The sequence below is a fragment of the Nanorana parkeri genome, unplaced genomic scaffold, assembly GCF_000935625.1.
Source record: "Nanorana parkeri isolate BGI_ZX_2015 unplaced genomic scaffold, ASM93562v1 scaffold98, whole genome shotgun sequence".
NCBI classification, from domain to species: domain Eukaryota; kingdom Metazoa; phylum Chordata; class Amphibia; order Anura; family Dicroglossidae; genus Nanorana; species Nanorana parkeri.
This window is the reverse complement of record NW_017306366.1, coordinates 2238837-2260238: the sequence shown is the minus strand read 5'-3', so window position 1 is coordinate 2260238 and position 21402 is coordinate 2238837. Positions and strand designations below refer to the sequence as shown.

The following is a 21402-nucleotide window of genomic DNA, read 5'->3' as shown; positions in this document are numbered from 1 at the left end:
TTGAAGACACCTGCCGGTACCTCCATCTGATTGCTTTTGCTGCTTTACTTCAGTCTTGGATGGAAAGGCTGGCTTTAAGGAACTATGTGTTTGTAAGGTAATGATTTCCAGTTGTATGGACCAGAAGTGTTATTGAGCACATTATAATTACCTGATCAGGCATCATACTGAGAGCACAGCTCAAACTCAACAAAACACAGAAAGCTTGGATTGCATCACTGAATCTCTGATGAGACCCATTCAGCAATAATATGATGAAGAGGAAGATATAAATAGTTCTTAGAGGAGATTATTCAAGAGACTGTCTATTCAGTTTTAAAGATGAGGGCTTCAAAGACAAATAGAGAAGCAACCTATCTGCCCAACGTGCCTTTCAACATATATCTGCAACAGGCCACACTTACATAAAGGATACCTATTCTGAGACGCACAGGGCTATCATTGCTGACTCCCTAAAATGTTTGTTGCCTGGTTGTTGTGATGAAGATGATGATATGTCTTCAGCAGTTTAAGTCTCTCATCTGAAGTATACAGATTCTGACATTTCTCTGACTTTCGTTTGCATCAAACATATTTAAGGTTTGTGATTTGGAATTCTGAAACCAGACATATCCATAAGGGCCGCGTTCATGCCAAAATTGGAAGGAAATCGCAAGTCAAATGATGGTGCGTTGACTTGCAGATTCAACCTCCGTTGGCTTCTATTCTGTTCTGTTGTGTTTTTTTTTTTGCCAATCTTTATGTTAATTAACATGTCCTGAGTGGACAAATGTTTTTTTCTTTTCTCACTGCTCTGTTGCATTGTGATTACATCCTTTTTTGTTCTGTTATATGGTGCTGAAAAAAAGTAAAGCACGCTCTACGTTTTTTCATCGCACTGCAACGGAATGGATTGCAGTGGTGTGAACCGGTCCCATTCATATTTCGGTGCCCTTACCTTAGCATCCATTGATGAACGGATTGCAACACAATGCAACAGATCTAGTGTGAATGGGTCTTAAAACCAGCGTTCTCTAAACGAGACCAGCAATGGCAGCCACCATGTTTCTCCAGTGCAGCAGTAATCCTGTGTTCTGAGAACAGCTCATTTGAAATTGCGGGTCAAGTTTTCAGCTACAATCTATCCTGGACGGTATTAGAAGTTAACTTTAATTATTCAACTTGAGGTCCAAAGTTAAATAGATCACAGCTGATCTGTGGATAATGGGACCCCATTCATTCATTCATTCTCATATATGAGTTCACTTTTATTTCTTGTAGCTTATGAAAGATGAAACCTGATTTGTTGATGGACAACAACTCCCTTTCTCACTCTCACTGTAGTGTTAAGCTTGCCATAGACTTTAGAGGCCAGTTAGAATTGTGGGCACACTATAACTGGGCGTTAAAGGACACCTGAAACAGATTTTGTTCCGCATTTTAGTGCCTGGTAATCTCTTTTCATGTTTTTATTATATTTCAGGCTTGTTATTTTACTAGTTTGCGTGATAATGATGGTATTTATGGATTGTACAATGAATAGGTGGAGAAGAAGCTGTTGTCTGCACCATACACAACTTCAGACTTTATTCAGTTTGCAATGAAGAATGAGTGCATCCCTGAACACCTGTGTTTGGTGACTTCAAGTCAATGTGCTGCGTGACTTCAGTATGATGAATGGGAGCACCGACAACTTATCACCAGCTTTCAGCAGAGGTCTTCAGTGTAAACATGGCCACAAACTGCTCAATTTTCTTTTGAATTCTGCTGACCGGGATTCCAGCAGTGTATTGCCTCATTAGCACCCCTCCATTCAACAATTTTTAAAACGACTTATGTGAAGGAGCTAGTTTGGCTGAACAGTCACTACAGCTAATCAATCATTTGTTTGGGTATTCTGACAGTGGCACGTCTGACGCTTTCAGCATACAATAGCCTGTCGGGGGGCATTCCCCCATCCACGCTGTTTGGTGTGGATAGGGGAATCAAGCATTTTTTCTAATGTATACATTTACAGTATATGGCCTGCTTATGTGTGTGTATGCAGCTCTGGCTGTGCATAGGATGTTCTCCCCCTTTGCTTTGATCAGTTCTCAGTACTTGCTTCCAATTTTAATATTGAAGCCATACTGATGCCTCAACACTGCGTGTATTCAGGGACAAACTCAGGCGCAGTCATTTACAAAAGATATAGATGAGATTGACTTTCAGGCATGTAATATTGCAAGTAGCACATTTGGGTAGAGTTGGGGGCCTCAGGAAGAGCACTGAAAACATAAGAGCACAATAGTGTTGAATAAGAACAATGATTGTAAACTCTTAGGTAACAAAATTATTCATGGGTAGAAAAAGAAGAGTTTATGGCTTGCATGAAGCATATCCAAAACATCAATTTTGTTTCGCACCAACAGCTTTATATATGTGATGTTATGTAATGGATCATTTAATGCACTTTAAACTGTGCCTAAAGTGTAGTACTTTCAATGGTACAGTTCTCATCAATGCATTTTATTACAGGGCACCTAAAATACCTTTTCTAAGCAAGCTATGGGAGCTAACTCATGTAAAATGCCCTATGTGTCTTGTACATGCATTTGAATACATGGCGATGCACAGTATTCTCCTTTGAAATGTAAATGAAGGTAAAATATATGGAAAAACACACAAAACATGAAAATTGTATACTCAAGATACATGCATTTCTATGTGCAGAGGAAGGAATGTGCTCTAATGCCATTAAGGAGCTGCTTGACTCATGTACATGAATATTTTAAGACATATGCAAAAAATTCAAATGGTGTAAGAGATTAATATATTCAGGATAAATGTCTGGAGTAAGCAGCATCATAATGTTTATGCCCATAAAGTAAGGATTAATATTGGAAACAGTAAAACAGGAAATGAGAATGAGGTAATGATGGCTGAACTGGTCAGACGTGATTTGTAGACATCCAACAGCTGAAGGATTACTCCATTGCTCCATCCAAAGCCCAGCTGAGAAAGAAAATAAAGCAGTATGGTAAAATAATCGCAATTATACACACTAACAGAGTGCAACAGTTAAGAGTTTCAAAAGCTATATTTTAACAAAACTGAATTAATACATTGTTGAATTTGTATGTATATATTTTGATGGCAATTATTGGTATTCACCATTACTGTAAGCAGAAATGTAAAATTACAGTAATGCATTTCAAAACAGATAATTGTACCATGTCTGAAGATGGGGGGTTATCTCAACCAAATATACCTGAGCGCTTTTGAACGCTTGCATTTTTAACCTTGTAATAAAACCATTGGTGAATGCTCACATCCAGGACCCCACTGATGTATACTTTTCTTCTTCCTGTTCAGTATGCTCGGCATATTGTTCCTAGGTGCAGGCCTTGGCTATTACTTGGTAGATGTCAAAATCTGCTGCTTGCACATAGCACAGCAAAAACAAAAATTCAAAAAATTTAAATCTGGCTCCGGGCACTGAAACAGTGCCTGAGCATAGGTTCTTGTTACTTCTTATCAGAGTCCTATGAGGTTAAATATTCTAATCTGCTACTCTGGTTAGTACTCAGCTCAGCCTATTACGTGTGTTCCCGATGTACTACACAGGATATGACTCAACTAAACTCACACCTGCCTATTCTGTGCTCATCTATGTATCCGCTTGATTATTTGGTACTTTGGCTAGTCTCCTATCTAATCATTGGTAATCACCATCTGGACATGGAAAAGATCCTGTGTTCCAACATACCCCTCTTATTGGTAAATTCCATATATGTCTCTGTGCTGCCACAGCCATTGTCATTTTCTGCTATATATTCATTGCTTATCATCATGTTATGGTATATTCCTGACAACTAGTGGTAGATTCAAATTACTACAGCTTCATCTCTATATACTTTGGGATCTTCCATTTCACTCCCTGTTGTTTTGTGTAAATTGGAACAGTCTTTTAGTAGACACTTCCAGCCTCTCTCCTCCAATATCTTTTCGTCTTCTCCCTCAGTGAGGTAAGAGGGTTCTATACAGGGTGTTACAAGGCTACAGGTAGAAATGTCTTTCCACTCTAAAAGTGCCCATACACCTTGTGATCATCGGACGACACTTTTCGTCCGATGAGCGAACCGTCGAACGATTTTGGTACGGCCGTCCCATCCTGCCCCGATTATCGCAAGGTTGGATCAATGGTAATTAAAAGAAAGCACCTGAACGAATTGCGGTAATCGACCACATATATTTTCGTCTGCGCATGTGCAGTGTAAATCGTACGAATTTTGACGTACGGAAACGCCACCAACCTTGCAAAAATCGTACGATCGACCAAAATTTTCTAACCTGCTGGTTAGTAAAAAGTCGATCGATTGTACAGTATTTGCGGTTGTACACTGCCCATCAACCTTACGAATATCGGACGAAAACGTGATCGCATATACGAAAATCGGCTGATATTCGTAAGGTGTATGGGCACCTTTAAAATGACTAGGAATCACATGCTTTTTATTGTCAAGCCTGAATAAACTACACTGGATTCTGTTCTGAGTCTTCATAGTGAGTTGGACCCTGTCTGTGGATACCATCAGCTGGGTTATCATACTATCCGTACAGACTAGTCTCAGGAAGTGTATTCAAATACATAAATTGGTGGTTGAGACAGAACAGTCTCCATGGAAGACCAAGGAAAAAGATGGGGGAGGCTGTTTCGCGAGTGATTCACTTCAACTCCTCCTTCTCCTGTCTTGCCAAATATATTTGATAAATGTGTACAGTTTTTTTAGCTGGAATATTTGGTTGTTGGATTGGTGTTTTGGTTGTCTAGTAAGCTCAGAGTCATGGTAGAGCTTCCTTTACATTTTTATTTTTAGAAACATCTTTGCAGTAAATTTTGATTCGTTATTTTGTTGAAAGGAAGAAAACCCAGTAAGCTTTCCCTAATTAATAGTCTGCAAAATGTCAACCCTTTGACCCGGACTACAATCCTAAATATTAGAGATGGGTAATAGACTGTAAAGGTCATACAAAGACTCAAACAAATCATCAGACTTTTAAGACAACATACAAATCAGAGAGGGCTGTATATAAGTGTTTGTAGTTTCCAATATGAAGGTCTTACCTGTACTTCATATTCCCCTCCTCCACCTGGTTTACCATCACCTTCCACATCATACTGTTCAAAAATAAAACAAATGCTAAAGATACAATCACATATATGACAATCCATACATTTAATTTGGATTTTTACATTATTATAAATAATTGTTAGTATTATATCAGCATTTTTGCTGTTCAGGGAATTATTTAATGTGTCTTACATTGTGTTTTCTTATGTGAAACCTCTGTTTCTTGTTTCAAGCCTTATGCATACTGATATTGTCTGTTTCTAAAACTCAGTCCACAAGTAAAGAATATTCCATACATTATTTCATTTAGCCATCGCATGTTTGCTATATTGATCAGTTGGAATACCTGTATTCAGCAGCTCAGAGAGTTGCATATACCTAGGCAAGCAAGGACATGAGCATCTGAAAGGGGAATGCCAAGTGGACTAGAACATGAGGTGCCAAAGGAAGAGACCAAAGTAAACGAGACATTCAACAAAGAACAGAAAAAAGTCCAGCCTGAGGATAAAGATGTATGTCAAGGAGTTTAGGTAAGAGCCATGGAAGGGAATGGATTTAAAGAAAGCTGGGGACAGGTAAGAATAACTGGATTACAGATAATCATATCATAGAATTATCCCTTTTACTTAAACCAGTCACAAGTATTAGCATAATGACTTCAGACGAGTCAAACACACAACCAAAGAAAATACATTTCCAGAAAGAACCCATCCATAAAACACATACATGGTTCAAGTGCTCAGACCAGGATCAAACATATATCAAAGTGTACATTAGCTGTCCATAAAATGTCTGTCCTGAAAGAGTTTTTTTTGTGAACTAGTGAATAAAACACTAGACAAAATGTACCAGGGAAAACAGGCTAGCTTACAACCATCGCAAGACAAAAGTCTTGCGATGGTTGTAAGGTGTATGGGCACCTAAAAGCTATGCCTAGACCAATGAACTCCAATAAAAAATCAGAATGTTTATAATAATCTATACTATGATCATTGTTTCTAAAGCTGGCCTCACACCTACCAATCTAATCATACATTCTCCTTTATGAAGGGCAAGTTTTAAGTTTGACTGATCACTTGATCAATAAAAATGATTGAACTGAAGCAATATTGGGCGCTACAAAAGAGCATGAAAATAGATCACAGTAAACGTTTGACAGATTCCAGCCGGTGAGCATCAATCAGCTGTAGTGGATTATTATAGATTGTTTATTATCAATGGTATTGATTTTGTGCTTTTTGACATTTTGCAATGATTACTAATGCGGTGATATAAATAAAATAAACAATATTACAATAAGGACAAAATAGTTCTAATAACACTTTTAATACTGATAGAAATATTTGACTGCACATAACGTGAAGTCAAATGTTACTTAACCCAATGAGGGTAAAGTGATAGTGTCTATAAAAAGTAAAGCAATACCTCGCAAACATAGCATACAGAAGTTATACATTATATATACACAGCACACAACGCTGCCATCCCAATGTCAATTTCCAATCTAGGGCTCCATGTAGTTAAGAGTCTATTTCATTTTTTATGGCCCCATGTGTGCTGCATCAAACAATTGTTCTTTCATTGAGCAAAGGGTAATGCACAATTGATCTTTAAGAAACCAATGAGAAATCATGCCATGAGATTTACTATACAAGAACTGTACAGTTAGATTGTAAGATGTATGGCCAGCTTTACACTGTCCATTTTCTTAGAGAACCCAGCTTTCTTACAGTACAAACTTACCTTTTCAAACATGGCGTTGTACTTCTTGAAGGCATTATAATTGACATTGACCCACTTTTGGGCCAATCGGAAGGCAATGTCCTTGGCTTTGGCAGACTGCGTGTTTTCCAGGCCTATCAGAAACAATACATATTTTAAATGTGCTGCAGAGAATTTATAAGAAACACACTACAGTGTTTTAAAATATACTGCTGAGCCTAAAAACCCATTGCTGGCCAACAGAGCTTCAGAGGGCGGGTGGGGATATTCTGATGTCAAAGTTCTGCAGTCATGACTGGAATTTCCACTTTAGCCCTCACGGGCTAATGCCACGGTCAGCAGCAGTGTGTGTGTGTGTTAATTTATTTTGTCACTTCACTCTTCCTTCCTCCTTCTGGTATGGACATATAAGCTAAAATCTGGAGGTGGGACTGTAGGGGGAGAAGAGTAAATGGGATAGTCACTGGCATGTCTCAGTCTGATAGCATAGTCTCTAAATCAAAAAGCATCTGGTAGTTGTTAACACTTACCCCTTAAAGTATGTCAAGACAATTGTTTATACAATGTGGAAGAGTTAGAACCTCTTTCTAGTTTTTATTGCTGGTAAGGTCCGCTCTTATTGCTGGTAAGGTCCGCTCTTTGCTTGGTAAGGGACTGATTGTAGAAAGAGGAAGGTGCCAAAAGCAGAACTTATAAAGTCCAGATTTAGTTTTTCCCTGTTATGAAAATCCTAAACATTTCAGGGGGGCTCTCTTCATCAGGGCTTGATACTGCAAAAATGTGTACTGGACTGAAAGATGAATCATACTGATTACAAATTAGGATCACTCCAATCTTATCAGTCCAATACATACAGTACTTCGTTCAACAATACCAAGCCCTGATAAAGGTGGACCCTTAGAACCCCAGGAACATCTAGGCTTTTTATGATATGAGTCTGAAGAAAACTGAATGCAGACATTTTCTGTTTTTGCCAGTTCTCTGCTTGCACACCCATTCTCTACTCTAGTTTTTATTGCTGTATCCCCACAGGAGAGATTTACCCTCACTAATAGTCCTGGTGACTGTTGTCTCCTATACAGAAATGTATGGGAAATTCAAACATTTTGAGTATTCACAGGAAGAGGAAGTGAGGAAAAATCTTTACAGAGGCTCTGTGACTGGCTTTTCTAGTGTGTGTGGGGACTAGAAGCACAGGACAGTTACCAGCGGCAAAGGCTTCAGTGTGACTGATGACGTCAGCCTGCCATCATCAGTCATGACCATGCTGACCCAATATATATACAATACCCCGCCCCCTTTTTGGTCAATGTCTAGATCTGTCTCTGATCCACTTCATAAAGGGAGGAAAAGTTACCCCTGTGTATTTGTTGTGCTCTGAAAGCACGGACATGCTCTTCTGTGAATTACATTGTTTATATGGTGAGAAACCAGCAACTGCGTTATGTCAATTAAATGACTGGGCAAACAGCGCCGTTCAATTTTTTCAACATGAAAGGTCACTGGAGCATAACGGAGCATAACGATTTTATGTTATCTTTTAATATAAGAGGTAAAGTAGTTCTTGCAGATCAGCAGAGGAAGTGTTACCTTTTTTCTTGAACCCTTACCTTCAATTACCATCTGTTGTAAAGGTGGCCAGCCATTGGGGAAATCCCACTGCTGTCCAGAGTTTTTGAAAGAAGTTGGAAGACCATTATTGTAGGACAATGCTCCACTTTTCTGGGGGGGGGGGGAAAAACATTGGCAATTGTGTTTATATGTATTGTAAAGATTTTGTAAACCCAAAGTGCTTAACATACTGTATATATGTTCAAAATCTATTATTAACACCTAAACAAACAGGACGATATTCTGCAACACATCATAGGCAAATCAATGTGAAAAAATGTCTTGACTACAGTATAAAATACTTAGGCCATATACACAGACCATATGTGGATTGCACATTGGTTCATATGGATTGTGCTGTTTGCTAGATATCAGGTCACCTTATCTTGCATAAACCCACTGATTTTTCTGTCCCAAAACTCCGGTAAGCACTAATATTCTCCGTCAGTCCTGGGACTGTAAGGAATGTGGTTACAATCTTTGCCATACAGCCACAAAGAATGGGTATGATTTAGGGCTGCAGCTAATGATTATTTTCATAATCGATTAGTTGCCCAATTATTTTTTCAACTAATCGATTGGTTGCATAGAAAAAAATTATCTCTCCCCCAACACCACCCAACCAACTAACCAGTAATTCAATCAATTAGTTGTTGCAGCCCTAGTATGATTAGAAGTTCCTGGTTTACCCTCCCTTACCCTCCACACCTGATGATTGCAAAGTCATCCTGGGAAATGTTGTATCCCCAAACTGTGCAAAGCCATAGATGTTGCCCACTCTGGGACCAGCATTGTTTAACCAGGAAAAGAACACATAGGATTAGAAGTGATTGACAAGGAAACAAGGAAAACAAAGTCCTCAGACAGATTATTTTTTGACAGACACTAGGCTACATAACTGCAGTTTCATGGTGGCCAGACTTAAGGTTTAATAACACTTGAAACATCATCACTACTCTATTCCCTGATTACCATTGTTTTATTTTTTTAAGTTAACATTCAACTCTCCACCATATCTATGTGTGCCCTCTTTTACTGTGTGTGCCCTATTTACTCGGAGATTGAAATGGGGTAAATAGTTTAGGTTTTAATGTGTCTATAACAAGTACAAAATGTTAATCTTGTAGTGTCCAGCAAAATATTAATACATAATTATTCATGTATTCATGTAACCTACCTCCAAATACGAAACAACTCTGTCAACAACCGCTGTGTCCTCATAACATGAAGCCCAGAGTGGAGACAAGTTGCTAGGGTAAAAGTTTGGATTCCTTTTCTGATGTTCTGAATTGTAGTCCAACCATACTCCTAGATCTGGATCCCACAGCACAGCCTGCACAGCTTTGAGCCGTTGGTTTAGGGCTTCTGAAAACCTGGAAGCCATTTCTGGCATATCTTGAGACCAAGTAGCAGAAGATAGAAAAAGGTTAAATAACAATCCAATGCAAGCCGATTACCATTTAACTGAAGGCTAGAAAGATTCAGAAAAGGTTCCTATTATAGCATACAGAATACACCTCTTTCATGAGCTACAACTGCCTAGGATGAAAGGATTTCCCCCCTCAGTGGCCTTGCTCTGATTCTATTGTTTATAAGTTAGTCTTGGACCACTTTTGTTGCATACAATGGAATCCAAACAAGTAAAAGGTGGAATTCAATTTTGTGTAAAGGTTGCACATCAATCAGTGTAGAAGGGTAGGTTGTACAGCTTCTCCCATTAAGTTCAAGATACTCAACATGTACAGGAGAATTTGAAAAAAATTATTTCCCTTTCACCTGATGAGTAGAGTAGGAACAAAATAATGACCAAAAATACAATTTCACCAAGGTTTCCAATTGTTTAGTGGAGTGCAGTACAACTTTTACAAATGTCACTTAGCTCTAGTCACAGTGATAAATACACAGCCTTCACTAATAGCCTGCATGCTAATATTTCATAGGGAAATTGTGCAAAATGTTTAGCGGTCCAACGGTACATGGTGGGGTTGATTAACTAAAGGAGTAGAGGCTGTTCACTTAAATACACTTATGTAAATGTTTACTTTGCAAAGTGCATATTACCATATCTTAGTAAATACCCACTCATGCGGAAAATTTAAAAAAAAGGTTTTTTGTTTGCTCATGATTGAATTATTAAGATGGAACATACAAATACAAACTGCTCTATTCCTCTAAAAAATAAATCAGCCCCGCATTCCAAAATATAGAGCCGTTCCTACTGTCCTCATGTAGTCATCTTTATATTTGCTGCTATAATTTCAACCAATTTTTGTATGGATTATGACACTGAATATTTTCAGCAATCTATTGGCATTTAGAGTTATATACAGTAGATTTTAACACGTTCTAAAGTTCAAACAATATCTTGTTGAATTTTATGAGGTTTTGTACCTTTATATCTATGCCAATCTATATTCATAATTCTAATCTGGTAGTCTGATCTCTGTTATTAAAAATGGGTAAATGTGTCTATTATCTCACCTAGCTCAGTGTAGAATTTGGCCAATGTTCTCTCCACACGACACAAGATGGCATTTAAGTCTACAGGAATCACAGAGCTGGTTTTTGTGTCTAGCAAAGTATCTGTAGGACCATAGAACCAGCGAGTAGAAAAGTCCCAACCAGACTCGGCAGCAGCTGCAATGTCTGAATAAAGTGATGGTTTTGCGTCTACATATATAAAATGAAATGCTGTTGGTAAATAGGTTTTTTGGCATGCAATCAATATCAATAGTAGCAAGACACAACCAACTTCTACCGTACCTGCCGTAAGGTTTTCAGCAAGCTCATAATCTTTAGAGTAAGACTCTGGCCTGTAGATAATAAAAAATTGTATCCATTAGAGTTCTATTTCTGAATGTTCTGCTATTCGTGTCATTAAGATGGTAATGAACATAGACCTCTACAACTGAACGAAAAACTAGAATAATCCTGACTTTTTCTGTCGCTGCCACAGCCCTAGGGATATTACATGCAAGTATGTTAGCGTTGCTGGCCTCCTAAGCATGGGGAAATTGATTCAATTCTGTCGTTTCATGGGTGTAATGAAGGCAAACCGTTTTTGGCATGTTTTTAATGGGACACTGTCATAAGAGATTAATGGGGGCTGCCAATACTGAACTTTCCTTTGAGAATCTTAATTCCCTGCCTGTCATTCTGATGGCTTGGCTTCAATCGGATCATTTAAAGTTGTTGTCTGGACAGAAGTGTCTTTGAATTAATTGCAGAAACTGCCCCAGCTAAGCGTGACATCTCTATTTTTTGTCTGCCTCTGGCTCACTCCTTCCCCCCTCCCAATTAAACCCGAAAATGGTGCTGATAACTGTGCTAGTGGTTGCATTTCTTGTTGAGGAGAGCAGTCACTCCAGCCGTCTATCTGTGCACCAGTTGACGGATCACCTCTATGCGCCCATTTGTTCTGCAGGTTATGTAATGTTACCCTGGAGACTCCTCCTTCCAGCACTGCTGGGAAACAAAGATTTTCAAACTGGGTAAAACTAGGTGGTGACATCAATCACAAAATTAAAAACAGGGCTTTCGCCAGGGGGTAGAGAAAGGGTTTTGGAAAAAAGAAAACATACCTGGGAATTGGTTTCAAAGTGCACCTGTAAAAAGTAGGTGTCTGTTTGTACCTTCTTCTAAGGTTAAAGATAATGTATCTGTAAATATTTCCCGGAACTTGGAAAAACCTTTATAGCATCTTATTTAAAGTACACCTGTGCTCAGACTATGAACATCAAAGTATTTACATATCCTTAACATGCATTAAAATGATCTTTAAAACAAGCCACCACTGACTTTTGTAGCTGTGGACATTGTAGGGTACTTCATCCTCAAAAATCACAACAAAAATTCTCAACTCAGTCTTTCTAACACCTTGCAGCACCAGCTTACAGGACAGACAGGATGCCAAGTCCCTGCTGCCAGAGAAAAGGGAAGAGGAACTGTAAATTTAGTGCATCTCTTCTAAAATGTAAAGATGAATTCCTCTACAATACCTACAGCTACAGAGGTCTATAAGGGCTTGTTTTAAAGATCATCTACTGCGTAACATGATATACACACAATAAATACTTTTTATATTCCATTTAAAAAATGGGTATTTTGTTGTGTTTTGGGGCATTTATTAAATTTATCACTAAATTTTGGGGTTTAATAAGGAGTTGCGCTAATATTGCGCAACATAAAAATTTGCAACTACCACCATTATATTGTATAGGGTCTTGGCATTCAGAAAATATATAATGTGTGGGGATTTTAAGTAATTTTCAGGCCTAAAATGTGGAATATAACATGGGTGCAAAAAATGAAAAAAAGGCCTCAGTCATGAAGGGGTTAATGGTCTTGGCACAGGTGTACTTTAAATAAGAGGCCATAAAGGGTTTTCCAGGTTTAGGGCAATATTTTACCTCATTTAACCTAATATTTAACCCCATTTAATGAATTTAACCTCAGAGTAAAATACATCCAGACATGTTTTGTTTATACTTCTCACACCATTATGAAATAGAATGCAATGGTTATGAAGTTTGTTTGCTGAGCTTGTTCCTAGTTATGTTAATGTTTTTCCTGTGTATACACTGGAGCACTCCCTGCTCAGGATTGATCATTGCACACAGAACATAGGCAAATCTATTGCCTATGCATCCAAAGGAAAAAGTCAAGCTATACTCGTAAATAGGTTTACTTGTAGACCGATGTTCCAGCCTGCACTGTAGAGGTTCTTAAAAACTCAAATCTTCCACCTTTGGTTTACAAGGTTTGCAAGACATAATTGTTGTAAACCTATGTAATTCCCAGACCTATTCAACTGACAGTAGCTTAGCACAGCAGACACCAAACAATGTGCGTGAAAGTGTCTATGTGAGCTTAAGGTACCCACTGACCCTACAGTCATTGACTTTTCTCAGACTCAGAGCTCGGGCTTGCCTCAGATATCACACAATGCAATGTGGTTCCACTCTCAGAGCTCCGAGACAAAGGGAAGTCAGTGATTTCACGAAGTGTGTTTGGGGGTTCTGCAGGAGCATAAAATAAGTGCACATTCAAAGGTACTTAGTGGTGCCTGCTTTGGTGGATTGATTGTTTTTAGGTTTCGTGATGACAGACATTTACTTTAACCAAGCTTGTGTGTGAATGTTGAGGTTAAGAATATATTTCAGTGGTTGGAACATATTCTATGGCTCAGCTGTCATCTAATGTGGATGAACAGTTGACATGTTTTGTATCAAAGTTGTTTAAGTATACCAAAATGCAAAACTTTTTTTTAGCTTTGGATAGATTGGTGAGGGGTTGGAGCCACTGTCAAGTTTTTATTGCTGTCTGTGTCCCTGTTAGGGAGATTTACCTTCTCTGATTGTCCTGACAAAAATGTCATAAGGAATGAAAGTGAAGGTAAATCCAAAATTTTGTGTTGCCACCAGAACAGTTAGGTAGAAGAAATCCTCCAACACTTACAGGGTTATTCACAAAAGGGTGAAGAGTTTGGAGAAGGCAGGAGAAATGAACAGTCTAGGCCAAAATATCAGATTTGGAAAAAATACTCCAATTCAGCTCACTTTCCAGTTCAGCTATGGTGTCCTAGATTGTTCACTTCTCCTGCCTTCTCCAAACTCTTCACCTTTTTGTGAATAACCCTATGGGAAACCCTTTCCCTCGGGAAGGATATTCTCTCACTTCCTGTTGAGTCTACAAGACAGGAAGTTAAGGCAATTCTCCATATTGAGACACACTTGGGGAGATTCACTCTCTCTATTTGTCCTGACTGATATTGTCATAGGGAATGAAAGGGAAGGTAAATTCAAAATTTTGAGTAGCCATCAGAACAGCAATAGAAGGGAAATCTTCTTCTTGAGTCTACAAGACAGGATGTGAAGGCAATTTTCCCTAATGAGACACAGACTGAAAAAAAAACTTTTTAACAGTTTTAACCCTCCCTTACTATATCCTAAAAAAAAACTAAAAAAAAAAGTTTAACTTTGGATATACTTTAAGTAAAACTAAAATTACAGTAAGGATCTTCTTACCTTGGTCCCCCTATTTGTACATAATAGCGATTCAACGTGTAATTGTTTCCATTGACTGATACTGGTACAGTACGATTGTTCATCCAGAAGTCATACTCTTTTGCCAGTAGATTAATGTTTTCCCTTAGAAATAGAGAGATTATAATATAAATATTTATTTGATACTTTGACTATGATAAGTCTCATCAGTCAATCTGTCAAGAAGGTACCTTAGAAAGGTGAGGTTCTTTTCACTGGCCAGGTAGCTATCCATCATTAAAGTAAGGAATGGTGGTTGGCTTCTGCAAAGGTAATATATTCTCCCTCCATTAGGGATCATTCCATATCTGTGTAATTAAAAACAAAAGCTATGAAACTGCTCTATACACACATTTATTACATTTTCCTTTCTTCTATCTTTAGTTATATTTGCTTTTACTTTCATCTATATACCCAGTTTTATTTCCCTTCACTCAATCTTGTGTATCCATGAAGCTATTGATACATAGTTCTAACTCTGGAGTGGTTGATTTGACCCAGCTCACCGTTGTACAATGTCAAGGAAATTTTCTATCATTCCTCTGGCTGTCTGAGTCATTTCAGAGAGAAGAAGTCCATTGATCACCCAATATGAATCCCTGAAACAAAATAAATAGAAATAACTTAGTTTATATGAGTTCAATCAATTTAAAGTTTATATGCAATTGTATCATATTCATGAAAGGTAGACTTGCATATTTAAACCCACCAGTAGTAAAACTCTCGGAATCTGCCTCCAGGTACTATCACTGGATTCGGAACATAGATTTGTGAATAGCGATCTGGATTACTTTTTACGTCTTCTTTGATCTGTAAAATAATGAGTTTAATTCTTGCCATGCCAGATAATTGAAAATAATATTTACAGTCATGATTGAAGACACATTCAAACATCCAGTTTATTTTCTTACCTTTCTGCCCAAAGACTTCCAAAGAGACGTAATATTTAGGGCCCACGTGCGAAGTTCAGCATTAGCAATACCGGATAAGAATTTGGGGCTGTTAAACAATAGCAACATTAGCAGAAGCTTTACAGTACTTTCAGTACACATTGTGAATTATTACTGAAAAGCTCAATTTAAAAGAATTTGTCACCGTTTTTTATGCTTGATATTTACAAAGTATTAAACTCGCAAACATTTTTTTCAATAATGAATTCAACTGAAACAAGTATACATTGCCCAGCAAAGTATTTCTTTACATTTTTGCCCAAGCACTTACAGTCATCATGTTTCCAGATAGCTCCAACTCTCTCAGCTAAGCTTCACTGAACCTCCTGTCCAGTACAAGATTAAAAGGGACATCAAAGTCTCTAGCAGCCATCCATCTACTAGCTTAGAGAAGGGAGAGGAAAGTTGAAAGGAGAAGGGAGGAGGAAGGAGGGGAGTGACTTGCCTTGCTGTGCCTGTGTGTTTGTGGAGACACACACAGCTTACTAGCACACACAAGGGTGGCTCCAAAGGACCCTGCAACGGAAAGGAGCTAACCTAAAACAAGATATTAGTGCCAGTGATTAGAGGACTAGCTGAATCTGCAGGAAGCTAATACTTTTAAAATGTAAGGGTTAGCATCTATTGTAGGTGATTTAATCAGCATTTGAATTAGTTTGAAAACTCTCTCACTGTAATGTTACTTTAACAATTTCATGATGATAATGGCTATACTTTAGTGGCTATTTGCATATTAGACATTCTTATTATGGGAGTGTAGAGATAAGAGACTTAGAAATAAAAAAAATGATGTTGTCTTCAACCAGTATGAGCTTACTGATAAGATTACACTGAGAGAGAAACCAGTGACACACAATCGTTAAACAGTGACAAGTGTATGACAGACCTCTTGTACAGTTATCATCATCATCAATTATTTTTCCTTTATATAGTGATGCCATCTTCTCATAACACTCTACAAGGTAATTTTGTGCATTGCAACAGTATATACCCTCTGTGGACTTCTGGCCTTAAATTAAAATTGATCTAATTGAGATTCGATGTCACTGATCTACATATAACAGTCCATAAGGTTGAAGTGGAAAAAAATCTGCATCATTTTAAATATTATTTACACAATGTCTGGAACGTACGGTATATCCAGATTAGTTATGATGAGGTGGGCTTAAAAAAAACAAAACATCCACTAAAATCCACTAAGCTAGCACAGCAGAGCTTTCTTAAAAGATAGCATTTACATATCATTACTTCCACCACAAAGCAAAGAAACAATATGGTTATTCCTCATTTGAAGATAGTTGGTGGGGCCATGCAAATCATTCCACATGTCCCTTTGCCAACAGTGCATCCAAAACTCCTGGATTATAGCAAAGACACGGTCTAATGTTATAAAGATATTAATTCAAAACTGTGTACAACTGTTTTGGACTATCTGATATCATACAGTGTTAATGTCTTGGTTTACAAGGAGTAGAACTTAGGGACCAATTACATAGTATAGCCAGACAAGTTATGGTGAGGGAGGATTAAAGAAACCAAAAATCATTGTGGTAGTAGACAGATGGTCATGCTGTGGACAAGCCCGGATTTACTCTCTGTTGCCCCAAGGCCAGGTTCCTCAATGCATCCCCCTCCCTGCCAAACCCACCACCACCATTCTCGCAATTTACCAATGACTGTTAGAATAGATCATTTATAAACATATTTCCATACTTGCCGATACCAATTACTAATACCTTTTCTTAAAGGGAAATGTAACATTTTTTCAAAAACAATACAGACTAATGATTTTAGGGCAGTTTGTTTATAATTATACAGCAATGGAGAATGGCAACCAGCTATAGAGGACTACAGAACCATTTAATCCATGATTACACAGCAATTATAAAGGGGTGCATGCAGAGGTAGGGCTACGTTTTGGTCTCAGCAGGACTGCGTTCAGATCTCACCAGGGATGCATGCAAGTCTCACCAGGGATGCATGCAAGTCTCACCAGGGATGCATTTAGGTCTCACAAGGGATGCGTGCAGGTCTCAGCAGGGCTGCGTGCAGATCCCATTAGCGATGCATGCAGGTCTCACCAGGGATGCGTGCAGGTCTCACCAGGGATGCATACAAGTCTCCCCAGGGCTGTGTGGGTGGGTGCAAGGCTCTCCAGGGCTCTGCATGTGGCTGCTGGGCACTCTAGGGCTGAATGGGTGGGTTCCTGGCTTGTGCTGGGCTCCAGGGCTGTGCTGTTGGGTGTGGGTCTGTCCTATGCTGTGCCAGCACCAGGAGGGAGGAGGAGGCAATGTGCAGCCGGACCGGTACTATCATAGACAGCTGCATGAAGTTCCCGGCAAGCTCAGGACCTCAGGCAGCCAAACTTCCTAAAAAATGTAAAGGGCCAGTATTGGCTGTGCCGCTCCTCTACACCCTGACACCCCGAGGACATGGCCTCAGTGGCCTTGTAGGGAATCTGGCCCTGGCTGTGGACCTGCTCTTTATTGGAAATGACTGGGAAATTGGTTAGGAAGAATATGGATAGAATCAATTGCCGTACACAGGGTAACACTGGAAGAAAATCTACTTTAGTTTGCAAGATTCTTTAGAGAGAGGAGGACATTCACCTTACAGCAGGACAATGACCCAAAGCTCATAAACAAAGTGTTTTCAAACCAGCCACCTTAATGTCCTAAACTGGTTCAGTCAAAGCCCAGACAGCAAACCAACTGAGAACAAGACTGTGGCAAGACTATCATAGCATGGTGCCAGATCATCACAATAAATGTGTTCTTGCATGTAGAAAAATGCTTATTGGATCTACTTGGCCTCTTTGGGGCTAGGCCAGTGTTCACATTCGTTTGCACTCTTCAAGTGTGGACATGCACTCTGAGAAGAGGATGGGGGAGGGGAGAATCTCTGTCAGGGTAACCGTTATTCACTATGAGCAAGCCCAATATAGACCTCAGCCACCATCTTTGTTGTTGAACGCTCTGCCAATTCCTTTGCAACATCGAGAGCACTAAAGAATTGCACCATACTGGCTAATAGGGTCAAGAAACATTTCTTATTAAAACATTTATGATCAAAACAAGGGTTATCCTGTTTTAAATCATAGCATCCTAGAGCCATTACATTACCATATACTGTATACTATATATACCCACGCCTGGTAAACTGTTTGTGAAGTCATTATGAAGTGAAATACTCTGGTGGCATGGAGCTGATTGCGGTTGCAGGGATAGTTTTAGTGTGGTGGAAATGGAAGTAAAGTCAGCTAACTGACTTCCACAAGCATATAGGAAAACTGAGGTAAACAGGAAACAGACTTTGAATAAAAACACGGCATCCCTTGACTTTCTCTGGTTCAGTTTGCATTACTAAAATCCAGGTATAATCCATTGAAGAGGAGTTAGAATGATGTCAGTAGAGTTAAGCAACAGATAGCATTTTCTCAGGCACCATGACTGTATTATAATGTGCCTCTTTGTACAGTTGCTTTTCCACTTTATAATTCATGTATGTTATTTTACACAACCTGAGAAAAGGCCTCATTAGTATGATTGTATTAAAGTAGACCAGAGACCAGAAGAGGCAACTGTACATAGACACTTCATTATAATACCTCCTTTTTTCTGTTAAAATATGTTTTTTTGCTTTACACAAATCTTAAAAGTTAAAAAAAAGTGTTTTTCTTGTTTTCTTTGTACCTTTCATTCCAGTCTGGTGGGTTCCATTGTTCCATCTCTGTGCCAGGGTCATAGAAAGATGTGTTCACAAATCCAATCAATTGTTCTCTGGTCAGTTGTCTAGCAGGAGGCCTCAGAAATAAACTTTGAAATCTCTTTATTATCTTGGCTACGAAGTAAATGGATATAGTTACAAAGTTAGGTTAAATTATAAACTTCACTGAAATCTATAAAAGAAAAAAACACAGATTTCACATTTTCAGCACTCTTACAGTAAAGAGCCCTTTTGATATGTGGAGTTCAAACTCGTTTTTCCTCCAGTCATGAAGAGTGCCTTTGCGCCTTTTGGGGTGTCCTTGATGTGAATAACTTTCCACTCAGTTTACTATATGGACCAGTGGGATATTTAGGTTTTGTACTGCCCTAGGCAAGACTAAACTTGGGGACCCCCCAATCCAAATTTGCCCCACCCCTTCCTGCTTAAGACATTTTGTGTAACCAGTCAGTTGCTGGTAACAGGCACCCGCTGTATCACTTCTGCCAGCCTCGGAGAGCGGAGGCTGAGCTCGTCAGTGGATTAGCGTAAGGATAATTTATTTATTTTTTATCTTAAAGGAGAACTATGGGGTCAGGGCTTTCCTCATAGTTCTCCTTAGGGTAACAGGAGGACACAAACTAGCGTCCTCCCGTCACCCTAGGCTCAGTATACCGCACGCTACAGCTCACGGTATACTGAGACGCCGCAGCTGAAGCAGATCCCGACAATTATGTCTGGATCCGCCCAGCTGCGTGAGTGACAGCTGGCTCTGCCTATCTAGAGGCAGAGCCAGCTGTACCCGTCCCCTCCCCAGTCCGTTCCGCCAGTCAGCACTGGAGGATAGGAGCGGGGAGGGGGGAATCCAGTCCCACCCATGTCACAGCTCTCTGCCGTGACAAGATCGAGAAGTGAGCGAACGCCGGTATGTGTTCGCTCACTTCCCGATCTACTGAGCCGACCTGTGACAATTTCATTGTCACAGGTCGGCTGGAACTATGAGGATGAGTGAAAAGCACTAACCTCATAGTTCTCCTTAACGGCAGGTGAGGCTCTGCCTCACCGGTTTGTAGAGATGCATCAATACCATTTTTTCCTGACCGAGTACTAGTAGCGATACCTTTTTTTAGTGTCATGTGACAATACAGGCTAATGATTTTAGGACAGTGCTGAAGTGCCCGGGCCTGGCCCTAGCTGCAATCACTGAGCCCAGGTAGTTCTGCCACTATCTCTAAGCTCTAGATGGACTACAAATTCCAGCAATACATTATACACCAATGCAGAATAGTTAGACATTTAAGCTGCGGGAAAATTCGGTTCGGATATTTCGTTTTTTCGGGAGTAGTATTTTGCATGCACGTTCTTTGCTCCCATGTGCATAACCGTGCATTTTTCAATATTAAATAGCATTTGCCATCTTGTAGCCCATGCCGCAAATTTGCTTTCTAGGTCCTGTTGAAGTGAATTTATGTCTCTACACAGTCTAGTATCATTCTCAAACACCAAGATTGAACTTTTCATTCCAATCTCTATGTAGTTAATTAATAAGATAAACTGGATCGTTCCCAGGACTGAACCTTGTGGCGCCCCACTCAGCACTTTTGCCCAATTAGAAAATGACTAATTGATTACTACCCTCTGTATCCGTTCATGCAGCCAGTTTTTCACAAACAAATGCTGCCAGAGGGTTATTCACAAAAGGGTGAAGAGTTTGGAGAAGGCAGGAGAAGTGAACAATCTAGGACAACATAGCTGAACTGGAAAGTGAGCTGAATTGGAGAATGTTTCCAAATCAGCTATTTTGGCCTAGATTGTTCACTTCTCCTTCCTTCTCCAAACTCTTCACCCTTTTGTTAATCTTTCCAGACTCTTTTTTACTCTGATCTCTGACAGCCACTGAGTGCATCTGAAAATTATCCCGAATGTCATTTGGAATGAACTTTTGTTGTTAAATAGACATGTGCAATTCGTTTAATTTTAAATTCGTACATATTTTCAGAAATTCAGACTTTCGGATGCGTCCCAATCTCCAAATCAAAGAAATAATTAATCTGAATGTACCTTATCTGAATTTTCCGATAATGAAATTCGGTTGCATCCAAAACATTTTCTGAATATCATATAAAATAAATAAATCATCAAGTGGTCTCCCCCTATAGGTCTGGTAGGATATTTACGGGAAACCTCAAAACAAAACAAAAACAAAAAAATGCGTGGGGTCCCCTCTAAAATTCCCTTGATCCGAGCAGCAGCCTGGCAGAGCAGAAACGGGGGGGG

The 21402-nt window shown here is 39.2% G+C and overlaps 1 protein-coding gene across 1 annotated transcript in view; it reads right to left on the bottom strand.

Annotated features, from left to right (window-relative positions):
• Nucleotides 1-2755: 2755 nt before the first annotated feature.
• The window catches only part of TREH (trehalase), a 26545-nt gene continuing 7898 nt past the window's right edge, over nt 2756-21402 (bottom strand). Inside the window, exons 3-15 of the mRNA XM_018552851.1 lie at nt 19113-19260; nt 15382-15469; nt 15180-15280; nt 14977-15069; nt 14662-14778; nt 14453-14575; nt 11190-11239; nt 10908-11096; nt 9604-9821; nt 8426-8537; nt 6837-6949; nt 5087-5140; nt 2756-2973 (exon numbers count right to left, since the gene is read on the bottom strand). Coding sequence (XP_018408353.1) covers nt 2833-2973; nt 5087-5140; nt 6837-6949; nt 8426-8537; nt 9604-9821; nt 10908-11096; nt 11190-11239; nt 14453-14575; nt 14662-14778; nt 14977-15069; nt 15180-15280; nt 15382-15469; nt 19113-19260 — 1547 coding nt within the window. The 3' untranslated portion in view covers nt 2756-2832. The remainder of the gene's footprint in view (nt 2974-5086; nt 5141-6836; nt 6950-8425; nt 8538-9603; nt 9822-10907; nt 11097-11189; nt 11240-14452; nt 14576-14661; nt 14779-14976; nt 15070-15179; nt 15281-15381; nt 15470-19112; nt 19261-21402) is intronic.